The following is a 13,759-nucleotide window of genomic DNA, read 5'->3' on the forward strand; positions in this document are numbered from 1 at the left end:
ATGCAAATTTTCTGATGGCTTAAGCTATCAGTAATATGAATGTTCTATTGAAGTGGGAGCGCCAAGATGGTGGGTTAGTGAGTTTCTCCATTCATTGATATTAATATTTACTTTATATATTTTAATGTACAAAAGAATAAAACCATTATTTTATTAATAAAATAAATGTTAATATTATAATATAAATTAATACAATTAATATATTAATATATATTCATTATATATTAATATATTATGATATAATATAATATAATATAATGTATATTAATAAAATATCAATTTTGGTAAGTTGAACCTTTTATCATTAAATAATGATTTTCTTAAGCTTGTTAAGGCTTTTGTTCTCAAGTCGGTTTGTTTGGTATGAGAGCTCTCTTTTACAGTATATCTGATACATGCTCTTCCATCTTTTAGTTTTCCAACTTTCTTTTGGCATTATTTCAGGTATGTCTCTTGTAAAGAACATATAGTTGCACTTTAAAAGAAAAACCAGATCTGCTTAGCTTTGTTTTTAACAGACAAATTTAATCCATAAATATTTATTATAGTTACTAATACATGGATTTGACTCAGTTTTCAATTTTTTTTTTCCCCCTCTGGGTCCCATTTTCTCTATGCTTCTTTTTCCTTCTTGACTTTTTAAATGGATTTTTTAAGGGGAGTAATATTTTATTCCATTCAACCCCACCTCTGCCAACCGGCTTGGAATTTACATACTCTATTTTTTTTGATTTAGTGGTTATTTATGATATTTTGCCATGAATACTTAATATAATCTTATCAAGTCATCTCTTAACTGACCAATGAAGTAAACATTCCCAAACAATTCAAGGACTTTAAGTTAGACTTTATCATCATCAGCATTATTTTCCATTATCTTAGATTGTTTTTTGAAAAGCTTTACAAATTACATATTATAATTATCAATTTATATAAACAATAGTTGTTTAAATTTACTGAAATCTTTAACCATTTATTGGCTTAGTATTCATTTTTTCATCTTGGACTTTCTGGGGAGATCATTCCCTTGAAATACATCTTTTAAAAAGTCTTCTAGCAAGTGTCGGGAGGAAACTTGCTTAGTTTTTTAAAATCTTAAACTGTTTTTACTTCATCTTCGTATGTGAAAGATGTTTTTTTCTAGGTACACAGTTCTATGCTGACAATGTATTTTCACCCAGTACTCTGCAGACTTGTCCACTGTCTCTGGTATCATTGTTGATACCCAGAAATCTGATGAGGTACATTCCTTTGTAGTAATTCATCTCTTATCTCTGGATTCTTTTAAGATCTCTTTGTTTTAGGAGTACTACAGCATGCTACTAGGTGTGGGTTTCCTTTGTTTATTCTAATTGGTATTCATTGTGCTTTCTGTATAGATTTATAACATTTAGCTGTTTTGGGAATTCTTAGCCAACATCTCTTCAACATCATGTTTTTTTTCAGCCTTTCTATACTCGCCATCAAAACCTCTGATCAAATATATCTTAGACCTTTTCTGTGTCTCTTAACCATTCTTTCATTTTTCCATCACCTTATTCAATATTTTTATGCTACATTCTAGCCTACTTCTTCAGTTCTATCTCCATTTCACAATCATACTTCTCATTTCTAATAATTATATGCTTTTGATTCAATTCTGCTTGAACAATTCTAACAGTGATCTGTTGCTTGCTTATTTTATTTCTATAAACATGTCATCCATAGTTATTTATAATCTGTCTAAAATTTCTTTAATCCATACTTTATAATTTTAGGATCTGACCTTCTTAGGGGTAACTATATTAGTTTTATGTTGACTATCACTGACCTGTCAGTCAACTTATTATGCGTGATAGTTTTTGACCGTCTAAATAGGATTTATGTTAGCTTCTGCAGATACCTAGTGGGTTCTCCGTCAGGGTTAGTTTGTACAACATGGTACTTGGAAGTTACATAGCTTGCTTGGGAGTGTTAAAAACAGTGGCAAGCACCCTAACAATGAGAGAGAGAGAGGGCTGCCAAGGTCAGTTATCTTGTTAAAAGTTGGGTTGGTGTAAATCTCAGGGCAGTCGTTCTGATCAATATTCTGATAGCTATTTTCACCAAAGTACAAATGAAGTCTTTAGAAACACCACATGCAAAATTTGGAAATGCGCTGTCTGAAACAATAAACTGGGGGCACTTCTTTCTAATATGAAAAAAAAAAAATAGCATTGACTAAGCAATATAACCCTAAGCACTTTTAAAAAAGAGTGTATTTTCTATATACTTATTTATATACATTATAATATACATGTTGCTGTCTCACAAAACCATTTAAGTTTTGGGGAAAAGATTAATTCTATTTTTTATAGTTAAAAATAATTATTCCTAATCCTTATCTAAAATTCATAAGCTATGGATTATGAACAGAGATTTCTTCTAAAAATGCGTTCTTTATTTTTCATCACCTTTAAAAAATACAAATAAAATGATGTATTTCTATTCATTACTAGTAATCCTGAAGTAGATTCTGATAAATGACACATAAAATAATGCTGACACTTTAGAGCCAAAGGCACCCTAACTATAACTCATCATATTCATAGTGGATTCCCTGGTGGCTCAGTGGATAAAGAATCTGCCTGCAATGCAGGAGACCAGGGTTTGATCCCTGGGTTGGGAAGATCCACTGGAGAAGGAAATGGCAAGCCACTCCAGTATTCTTGCCTGGGAAATCCCATGGACAGAGGAGCCTGGTGGGCTACAGTTCATGAGGTTGCAAGAGTACGAGACTACTTAGTGACTAAACCACCATTCATACTGGCATGGGAAAAAAAATTACACGATTCAATGATCAGGAGAAAAGGTGATTTTAAATTGCTTACCTGCTGGCTGTTTTCACAGAACAGTTTTTCTTGTGTCCTCTTTCAGCTCGGTTATCTCTCAGGAGCTGATGCTATCCAAAGTGTTTAAAACAAAGTTGTAGAAACAAAAATATTTTCATTACATTATTTCGTAAGTAGAAAAGTATGCTTCTCATTCAAAGGGGCTGTATTTATTCACTTGCATTACTTTTTTCTTTTTTTTTTTTACCGGTTTTTCTTAAAATGAAGATGACTAATTTTGCTAGAGATGCTACTGACATGCTTCTGAAAATGTCACTAGGAGATGCCAATGCTTCCTTGACAGCTGAACAGTGCTCAGAGTCACTTAATACACAGCCTAGAGCTGGAGGTCTAGAACTCAGTTCTAATTCTGGCTCTCTGGGTAGTCCTGGTGAAAGTCACGTAACCTCTCTTCTCCAATGCTCTACCACTGCATTCAGCTGTGAGTTTTTTGGGGCTTTGTCACCTCCGATGACATAAAATATCTAATCTTACTTCTCCGTATTTAGTGGCCTAACATGGTAAAGAAACACTTAAAAACATTCCTTTTCAAAGAAATTACTGGCTTGGAAATATATAATTAGAAAAAATATATATCTGACTGCCTCCTCAAAATGCCTCACCACCCAACTCCCCTTCACACTTGCTTTACTCTAACTAATTGGAAAGAAAGAAAAGCAAGTAGTCAATACTTTTTGCTGTGTGTATACTCAGACTGTAGCTTATCTCGGTTATACAGAAATGTGATTATATGCAAGACTGGGCTAATGAGAAGTTGTGCAGCATATTAGAAATTAACCCTAATAAAAATAGAAATCTTAGAGCAGTAATAGTGCAGGATAGATCTGGGTTCGAATCCCAGCTGTACCAGTAACAAGTCGCTGGGTTTTAAAAACAGGTCTACCAATTTATAAGCTGTGTAATTATCTCTAAGTCCCAGTTTCCACCTGGAAAATGGAGATAACAATACTATCCACCTGTAGGGCTGCCATGAGTGTCAAATAAGATAAACCATGTAGAACAGTTAGCACTAAGACCAGAACATAAAAAGTGCTGAGTAAATGGTTCAAATGCTACAATTATAATTAATGAACCTGACTGTCAGTGGCTATTGTCTGACCGGTATCAATAACTTTTAATAATATAACTGCTTTGAACTATCTAATGACAACATTTAGAGTCAATTACTAGCCACATTTGGCCATCTTTGAGAAGGAATAGAACTTAATTAGATCACAAAGAATGTTGTTAGATCATTATTTCAGGAATGTCTTAACTCAATAAGTCTACCTTAAACTTCTCCTAAATATCTGCTTCTTTCCATCCCCACGAACCACGTTCCAGTAGTGGTCTCTCCAGTGGCCTCCCTGCCTCCAGCCTTGCTCCCATCTAAGTCCACTCTCTACACTGAAGCCAGTCATTCTAAAACTAGATGTTATTACATTATACTCCTTAGATAACACCCCCCTCCCAAATCTTACACAAGGCTCTCATGGCCCTACATAATTTGATTGTATTTCTAAACTTGCAATTTATTATGCTTCTTCCTACCCCAACCTAACCTCCTTACTTCTAAATAATATATTCCAGCCATTTTAAACTTGTTAGTTTGGAATGTGTACCATATTCTTGCTCACCTTTGGCACTTTGCTTCAGTTATTCAATCTGCCTGTGTCTCCAAAGCCCAGAACAGTGTCTGGGACATTTTTAGTGTTTAATAAATATTTGTTGAATGAATGAATGAATGAGATAAAGAAACAGGCAATGAAATCTAGTATCTGATATGTAGCTGAAACAGTATCTCATTATTACTACTTATAGAAAATAGCAACAGTTTATCTTAAGTCCATTAATCTGAAAGTGTTTCAATGTAGAAACACTTCGTACCATGAAAACTAAATTGCTTCTGAAAATAAAATAAAAAAATTAATTACTTTGGCATTTCTAATTCTAGTGCCTTTGTAAAAAAACATATTCAAACCAACATTTGTGACACAGATAGCTAGAGGTGACATGATAAAATCTCTACCACCGCTTTCAATTAATATAGTAGTTAACTAAGTTTTCTAATTTTTAGATAAAAGATAGATATGGGACCACTATTCCTGTTATTTGTGTTAAAACAGTTTAAACAAAGAACACAAAAAGTCCCAAACATACTTTTCTGAAATAAAGGAATTCAACAATTTAATTAAAGAAAAATGCAACTACAATGACCAAAATAAATGTTAGACTATGTATGGAACTCTGAGGTCAGAGATCCTTCTATTAGAGTCACATGAGAATTTCTTTCTCAAATGTATAGCTTTGATGGGCTTTGTAGGGACAAATATTGGAATCATTTAATAAAATTCACCTATATTTAAAAAGTCATCACACAAAATGAAGCTCAGAGGAAAAAATACAGGCTCAGATCTCTGGGTCATGAATTTAACAAGTTAATACGGGAATCTAGATCTTGTAAGGGGGCAAAGATGAAAAAATTAATCCAGGGTTATTTGAACAGAAAACATGTTATTTGCCTTTGAAAGATTCCCACAAGACACAAACATGTGTCTGCTCTGCCCCAAAGACCAAACAAACAAACAAAGGGTGGCAGAGGGCTGGGGGGAGGGGGAATCAGATCAGGAACTGATGCCAAGACACAAGAGGCCTGGAGCTCTGCTCTGACAAGCACGAGTAGCTCATCAGGTTTGGGGAGAGTCTTCATTTCTCTTATTGCTAACGTTTCCTGTCTTCCTTGGACTCCTATCAGTGTCACAAGTGAGGTCAGTGTTCAGGGTTCTGACTCAACAATGTCAACTCCAGTTAATAACAGAACTTCTGAATATGGTGCGAAGTGCTTCTTACCTCCAGCTCTCAGATTGCTGGACTTAGGCCAAGCGGAGAGACAAGTCCCTTATTTAGTGACCTGCAGATGTATATTAAAAAATGACTCATGTAAGAATGACACAGACATTCATAAACACAAAAGCTAGTACAATGTGAGGTCTTACAAAAGGTACACAATTTTAAAAACTGCTGAACAAAAACAAGGAAGAGAAATGTGTCACGCATATCATGGCTGCTCCTGTGGCAGAAAGGGAGCTGAGGATTTCTGTGGCTATTCGTGATTATTTTAAAAAGATTATTAAAAGTTTCACATTCCTAACACAAGAGGAAGAAGGAAGCAAAGAGCAGAATTCCTGCTCCACAGCAATAATCTCCTGATATTCAGAAAGGATTCAAGCTCAAGACTGTTTCTGTTAGCAGCCACTTTTCAGGGACCTTCTCAAATGTCTACAAAAGAATTTCAAATCTCTCCATACTTGGCCTTTCACAAGGTCCTCACCTTAAGAGGAGAACTAAATAATCTCTAAACAATGACCTATGGCTCCTTAAGATACTAGTAAACTCATTCAAAATGTCATACTATTAGATATTCAAGGACGAAAATCCTCACCATTAAAACACACATACACACACACAAATGAGGCTGCTTAGAGCTGCTTCTGTCTCCTTACTTCCACTTCTAAACCAACTTTCACATGTCGCTTCTGTGGTCTCTATGACGCCCTCCCAGTGGTTTCCTTCAACATTTATCAATACACTATAATTACTGCTTTCCTACCCACATTTTAACCACCTTAGAGGAAAAGTTATGTTTTTTTTTTTCTTTTTAAACAAATATCTCTTTTTGTAAAAATAAAGAGTACTTGATAGGTAACGACTGATGGACAATAGTGATTTACTAAATGTGTAAAAAAGAAATGTTAGGTGAGCATGGTGTAAATGAAATGGGACTTCTTATTAGAGAACAAAAAGGAATCATAAGATGGGGGGAAAGCAGTGAGGGGTGGGATTTCAAAAGTGAGGTTAACACTATCATTTCTTTATGTTGGTAAGTTGATATGGGGAAAAAAGGGGTGATCATGCATGCTGATAGTCATTCATTCAACAATATATTGAAGGATTTTATTTCTTCATGGTCTTGCATTTTATCACTTGGACCTAAGATTTAGCCAATAGTTCACTGGGATTCCCTGGTGGCTTAGATGGTAAAGAATCTGCTGCAATGTGGGAGACGTGGGTTTGAACCCTTGGTTGGAAAGATTCTCTGGAGAAGGAAATGGCAACCCACTCCAGTATTCTTGCCTGGAGAATCCACATGGACGGAGCTGGGCTACAGTCCATGGGGTTGCAAAGAGTTGGACACGACTGAGCAACGAACACTTTCACTGGGCTAGTTATAAGCTGAAATAAGACATTTTAAATCCCTCAAAATATGAGTAGTTTGTATGTGCTTCTATATACACACATACATGTGCCAACTGTTTCTCATTATTCACTGATTCTGTATTCACAAATTCACCCATTTGCTAAAATGTACTTGTAATGCTCAAATCAGTACTTCTGGTGCTTCTGGAGTCATTGGCAGACATGCACAGAGTGGGGGAAATCTGAATTCCCGTTACTGCATGTTCTCAGCTGAGGTCGGACAAGACGATATCTATCTTCTTGCTTCAGCTCTCTTACTGTAAACAAGTGTCTTTTGCCTGGTCCGTTCAATGCTACATTATTTATTTATTTATTTATTTTTAAAGCATTTCTGTCTACTTGTGATGTTCACCTTCATTGTTTCAAATAGCCTTCTAGTACAGGGCTGACCTGCAGTCTGGTCTTCCCCCGTGCAAGAGAACTGTGATGGACCTTATAGAGAAAATATGTTCATTAGACAAGCTCCCTTCAGGCATAAGTTACAGCACTGCTGGCCATGAGTTCAATGCTAACAAATCAATAACATGTATTAAATATGGTGTCTTTAAACAGAAATACACATCAAACAAGGATATGTATTGATCAGTTAATGAAAATGTGGCCAGAGGTTCTCAGGAACCTAACCCTGTATTTTTCCTGGAAGCAGTTTTTTCAATATTTGCTACTTTAGGGTTCTTACCAACCTCATAGACTACAGCTACCACAACAAGCAAGAATCAACTGTATTCCTTAACTAATAACCTATCTAGACAGGATTAAAATCTGAAATGGTATATCAAAGCTTAAGCCAAAGGCTAATCCAAAAATCTGTTTCAAATATTTAAAAAATTTTAAAATGATGCATCAACTTTCTTGTCTATATCATATTAGCTATTTGTTAACTGCAGAAAAAAGTTTTTACTGCAGTTAGATTATAATCTAAAGCTCAGATTTATAACATCACTTTAGTATTTCTCAAATTCTAGACCAAAACCATCCCAAGAAACAGAAATAGAAACCAAAGTGGTTGTCTGAGGAGGCCTTACAAATAGTTGATAAAAGAATAGAAGTGGAGGGCAAAGAAGAAAGGGAAAGATATACTCAAATGAATGCAGGGTTCCAGAGAATACCAAGGACAGTTAAGAAAGCCTTCTTAAGTGAACAATGCAAAGAAAGAGAGGAAAACAGATTGGGAAATACTAGAGATCTCTTCAAGAAAACTGGAGATACCAAGGGAACATTTCATGCAAAGATGGGCTCGATAAAGGACAGAAATGGCAAAGACCTAACAGAAGCAGAAGATATTAAGAACAGGTGGCAAGAATACACAGAAGTACACAAAAAAGGTCTTAATGTCCTGAATAACCACGATGGCATGGTCACTCACCAAGATCCAGATATCCTGGAGTGTGAAGTCAAGTGGGCCTCATTACTATGAACAAAGCTACTGGAGGTGATAGAATTCCAATCAAGTTATTTAAAAATCTTCAAAGATGATGCTGTGAAAGTGCTGCACCCAATATTACCAGCACATTTGGAAAACTCAGCAATGGCCATAGGACTGGAAAAGGTCAGTTTTCACTCCAGTCCCAAAGAATGTTCAAACCACCACACAATTGTGCTCATTTCATATGTCAGCAAGGTAATGCTCAAAATCCTTCAAACTAGGCTTCAATAGTACATGAACCAAGAACTTGCAGATGTACAAACTGGATTTAGAAAAGGCAGAGGAATCAGAGATCAAATTGCCAACATCCACTGAATCATAGAAAAAGCAAAAGAACTCTAGAAAAACATCTACTTCTACTTCATTGACTACACTAAAGCCTTGGACTCTGTGGATCACAACAAACTGTGGAAAATTCTTCAAGAGATGGGAATACCAGACCACCTTACCTGCCTCATGAGAAATCTGTATGCAGGTCAAGAAGCAACAGTTAGAACCAGACATGGAACAATGGACTGGTTCAAAATTGAGAAAGGAGCATATTAATACTGTATATTTTCACCCTGCTTGTTTAATTTATATGCAGAGTACATCATGTGAAATGTTGGGCTGGATAAATCACAAGCCAGAATCAAGATTGCCAGGAGAAATACCTACAACCTAAGATATGAAGATGATACTACTCTAATGGCAGAAGGCGAAGAGGGACTGAAGAGCCTCTTAATGAAGATAAAAGAGGAGAGTGACAAAGCTGGCTTAAAACAACATTCAAAAAACAAAGATCATGGCCTCTGGTCCCATCACTTCATGACAAATAGATGGGGAAAAAGTGGATAGTGACAGATTTTATTTTCTTGGGCTCCAAAATCACTGCAGATGGTGACTGCAACCATGAAATGCTCCTTGAAAAAAAGCCATGATAAACCTACATGAAACAGTGTAGTAAAAAGCAGAGACATCACTTCACCAACAAAGGTCTGTATAGTCAAAGTTATGGGTTTTCCCCTAGTCACATATGGACATAAGAGTTGGACCGTAAAGAAGGCTAAATGCTGAAGAACTGATTCTTTCTTTCACTTTCAATTGTGGTGCTAGAGAAGACTCTTGAGAGTCCCCTGGACTCAAGAAGATCAAACCAGGGAATCCTGAAAGAAATCAACCTGAATACTAATTGGAAGTACTGGTGCTGAAGCTCCAGCATTTTGGCCACCTGCTGCAAAGAGCTGACTCACTGGAAAAGACCCTGATGCTGGGAAAGACTGATGGCATGAGTAGAAGTGGGCAACAGAGGATGAAATGGCTGGATGGCATCACTGACTCAATGGACCATGAGTTTGAATAAACTCCTAGAGATACTCAAGGACAGGGAAACTTGACTCAGTGACTAGAGAACAACAGAGAATATAAAATTATTTATTTAAAAAATCTTATTTGGGGATAAACTATATCCTGAGGTGACTTACTACTGGAAGCAGAATCTTATATAAACACAGAGGGTATGAACCATTTGGGAATGCTGAATAGTTGACATAATTATGTAATAATTACATTCTGAATAGACATACCCCAGAAGCAACTTAGTCAAGTTAACTTACAAAACTTTAGAAACATATACTGGTTGTTGTCATTTAGTCACTAAGTCGCATCCAACTCTTTGCAACCTGATGGACTATAGCCCACCAGGCCCCTCTGTCCACAGGACTTCCCAGGCAAGAATACTGGAGTGGGTGCCAGTTTCTTCTCCAGGGGATCTTTTTGACCCAGGGATCGAACCCACATCTCCTTCACTGGCAGGCAGATTCGTTATCACTGAGCCACTAGGAAAGTCCAGAAATAGTAGTACATATTCTATTATTAATGTGAGAAATAAATTTAAAAGTACACATCACTCTCAAGGAAAAGAGCCAAGTTTATTAAAAAAATCATTAAATCTGCACTGACATATTTTTCTTTGATTAGGTACATGTGTATTAAGAAATACATTATAGTTTATAATGAAGTATGTGGCACTTTCCTTTTATACGAAAAAAGAAATATGGCATATGCAACCAACTCTAGAACCTGTTGACCAACCTAAGAAATAAGATATCACCAATACATATAGTAATGTTACGAGTTACCACCACCAAGTGCAATCTCCTCTTCTATCTACCTACTTATATATCCCTCAGAAGAAATGATCCCTGAGAATCTGAGGCTTTTCTATGCATATATTATTGACTCACTCAAAAAATAACTCTTACAATCCACAATGAAAAAAGAAAAAAGGCTTAGCAAGAATGTAAAGCCTAAAACATATATGCTTTAAAACCTACCAATATTTTAAGCCCTAAATTAGCTTACCACACTGCAGAGAGAGTACCAGCACATTCAACAGACAAAGAAAACAGACAACTTATTTTATATGTAGAGTTAATCAGAATGAATGTTAAGTTCTTGCTAAGTCATCTAATCATTGTGCTGCCATGAAACTAGCAAGAAATTAAAAAAAAAGAAAAATCTCACCTAGAATACAGCATAAAGTGTAAGAAACTCTTATCATCTTATAAACTTCAAAAAATAAAAATATTCTCTTGCTGGCTAATCTAGTTTAATAATAAAACAATTGTTTAAAGCATAGGTACTATTTTCGTGCCTTTGTGAAAAACATATGGAAATGAGGAAGTCCTATAAACTCTAAACTGAACTCTAGATCCTTTCCACGGAGGTGACATGTGTGCTGAGGAAGGGAGAAGCGAGGTAAACAACTCTGATGCTCACTGACGGTCACTCTCTTGGTCAGTGCATTAGCACCGGCACAGTGAACTCCTTTTTAAATAAGCTAGGATGTTATCCTTTCTCATAAAGTTGATCTACTATCTTAAAGGGAAATAGTTAAATATTTGAAAGACTGAGTAACTTCCTTTTGGGTTAGAATGTTCCTTACCTGGCCATGCTCTGTCCTAGCCCCAGGGCTAAACCAATGGCTGCAGAGGAAAGAGAAAAGCAGTTAGCGGGAAACTCACTAAAAGCATGTGCTCTCGCATGATCAGTCTGCATGTGCTGTAAGAAACATATTTGCCACCTGGCAACAGAGCCTTACATACGCTGCATCTGAATGGATAGTTCATGTAATTCTAGGTTTACACCAATTTTGATAGAAATGTAAGAGTGCTCATAACCCAGTAATTTTCAATTAAATAAGCAAACTCAGAATTACATTTCCATTTAATTATGTTAACATAAACTGCTGGGACTGTATTCATTTTATGAATCAATTCTGGTGAGAAAATCTACAAATGCTATCGTTTACCACAACTTAATTATAGCATCATTACAACAAATGATGACCTTTTGATTGTTGGAGTTTAAAAAAAAAAAAACAGGAAAAATACAAGAACATTATATCCTCTGCCTATGCCTCCAGGAACAGTCACATAAAGCCCTTGATGTGAATTCTAAAGCATCAGCTGAAGGTGCCTTGAACCCATTCCTTCCATAGTTGTAACACCTGGATTCTGGTTCACAGCAAGTCCAACAACACTGAAAATACGCAAGTCATGGCGCAGCTGAAGCGTTCTGGTCTTGCACTATGCCTCGCCCTGCCTCACTTATCCCATACTGTTCTGGAGGCAACTTGGACTTTTAATGCATCTCATGATACCTTTTCAACAGGAGTTATCCTAAGTTGTGTGCTCAGTCCTCTGACCAGTATTCTGCTTAGAAACTAACTAAACATCAAGGAAATTGAGAGAGAGAATGTGGAAAATAAACCAGTGTGCACGCGTATATGGTAAGTCGCTTGTCGTGCCTGAATCTCTGTGACCCTTTGGACCGCAGCCCGCCAGGTTCCCCTGTCCATGGGATTCTCCAGGAAAAGTATACTGGAGTGGGCTGTCGTGCCCTTCTACAGGGGATCTTACCAACCCAGGGATTGAACCTGCATCTCTCAAGTCTCCTGCATTGGTAGGTAGGTTCTTTACCACTAGTGCCACCTGGGAAGCTCAAAAAAACCAGTAAAACCCCACAAATATAGGGAACGGTATTAACATTATGATTGCGTGTGGGTGTGTGTCAGTTGCTCAGTCGTGTCTGACTCTTTGAGACCCCATGGACTGTAACCCACCAGGCTTCTCTGTCCATGGGATCCTCCAGGCAAGACAACTGGAGTGGATTGCCATCCCTTCTCCAGGGGATCTTCCTGACCCAGGGATTGATCCTGGGTCTCCTGCATTGCAGGCAGATTCTTCACCATCTGAACCACCATGGAAGCCCCCAACATTATTAATGCTATTTATTTTTTCATGAACCATTGTACTGAACACATGCATGTGCCACGCACTCTACAGACACGTGACACGTATGTGTTGTTTTCTATCCTCAGAAAAACCTTACAAGGTTTTGCTCATGTTCCAGGTGCAAGAATGACTGAGGCTGAGATGTTTATTTGTCCAAGGTGCTCAGTGTACAAAGGACAAAGGGGTTTACATTGAATGAGCACATTTCCTGGTTCCCTCCAACACTTCTATGTATTCTCTGGCCTCTGTGGTATTAAAACCTGGGAATAAACAGCCTTGACATTAATAGGATGTGGCTATGCTCTTACCTGAACATTTATTTTTCAAGCTCATAGACACTGATGCCCTTTGGCAGGTCAGATTCCACTTTTGTTGTGGGAATCGACACTTACTGGTATTTGTAAATGACGTGTGGATTAATCAGCAACCAGAAATTAATCATTTAGTTCAGTTCCCTGAAAACTTGCCTGAAAAATTTCCCCTCTGCTTGGACTGTGCCTTTTCCTTTAAAGAAAAATGTTTAAAAAAATCAAATGCATACATGCATTTAAATGAAACAAATCAACAAAAAAGTCTGAAAAACAGCATTGTTTCATCTATCCTGAACCCCTAAGCTCTGTTTAGAGAGACCACTGACTCTGCATTTTCTTTTGGTATTTAATGATGTGTTTCTACAGAATATGGTTATACTGGCATGCTGTGGTTAATTTTAGACATTAATAAGTGACTTTCTATTTACTGTAAATTTAGCTCTTTCATAGCTCCCAATCCTCTATTTCAAGTTATACACACCACATTTGATTAGTCAATAGTGAGTACAGATATTACGACTACATGAACACTTTCTGCGGCTGAATTTTTATTTTTGCCCCTCCCAAAGTTGAGAGTTAACCTGTTTTTCTTCCTTTGCTAGTTTTTGGTGATCTTTGCTATGTACTGGTGATCTTTCC

General features: G+C 36.7%; 1 protein-coding gene across 4 annotated transcripts in view; it reads right to left on the bottom strand.

Annotated features, from left to right (window-relative positions):
• The window catches only part of GPATCH2 (G-patch domain containing 2), a 195,545-nt gene that overhangs the window by 48,952 nt on the left and 132,834 nt on the right, over positions 1-13,759 (bottom strand). For 2 of the 4 annotated variants that reach the window (XM_024976428.2, XM_005216786.5), the window contains exons 7-8: positions 11,459-11,498; positions 2,850-2,920 (exon numbers count right to left, since the gene is read on the bottom strand). The exons of 1 other annotated variant lie outside the window; for it this stretch is intronic. In XM_024976428.2, the coding sequence (XP_024832196.1) occupies positions 2,850-2,920; positions 11,459-11,498 (111 nt within the window). The remainder of the gene's footprint in view (positions 1-2,849; positions 2,921-11,458; positions 11,499-13,759) is intronic. One more of the 4 variants, XM_024976426.2, reaches the window with a different exon arrangement.

This window comes from Bos taurus, chromosome 16, assembly GCF_002263795.3.
Source record: "Bos taurus isolate L1 Dominette 01449 registration number 42190680 breed Hereford chromosome 16, ARS-UCD2.0, whole genome shotgun sequence".
Lineage (NCBI taxonomy): Eukaryota > Metazoa > Chordata > Mammalia > Artiodactyla > Bovidae > Bos > Bos taurus.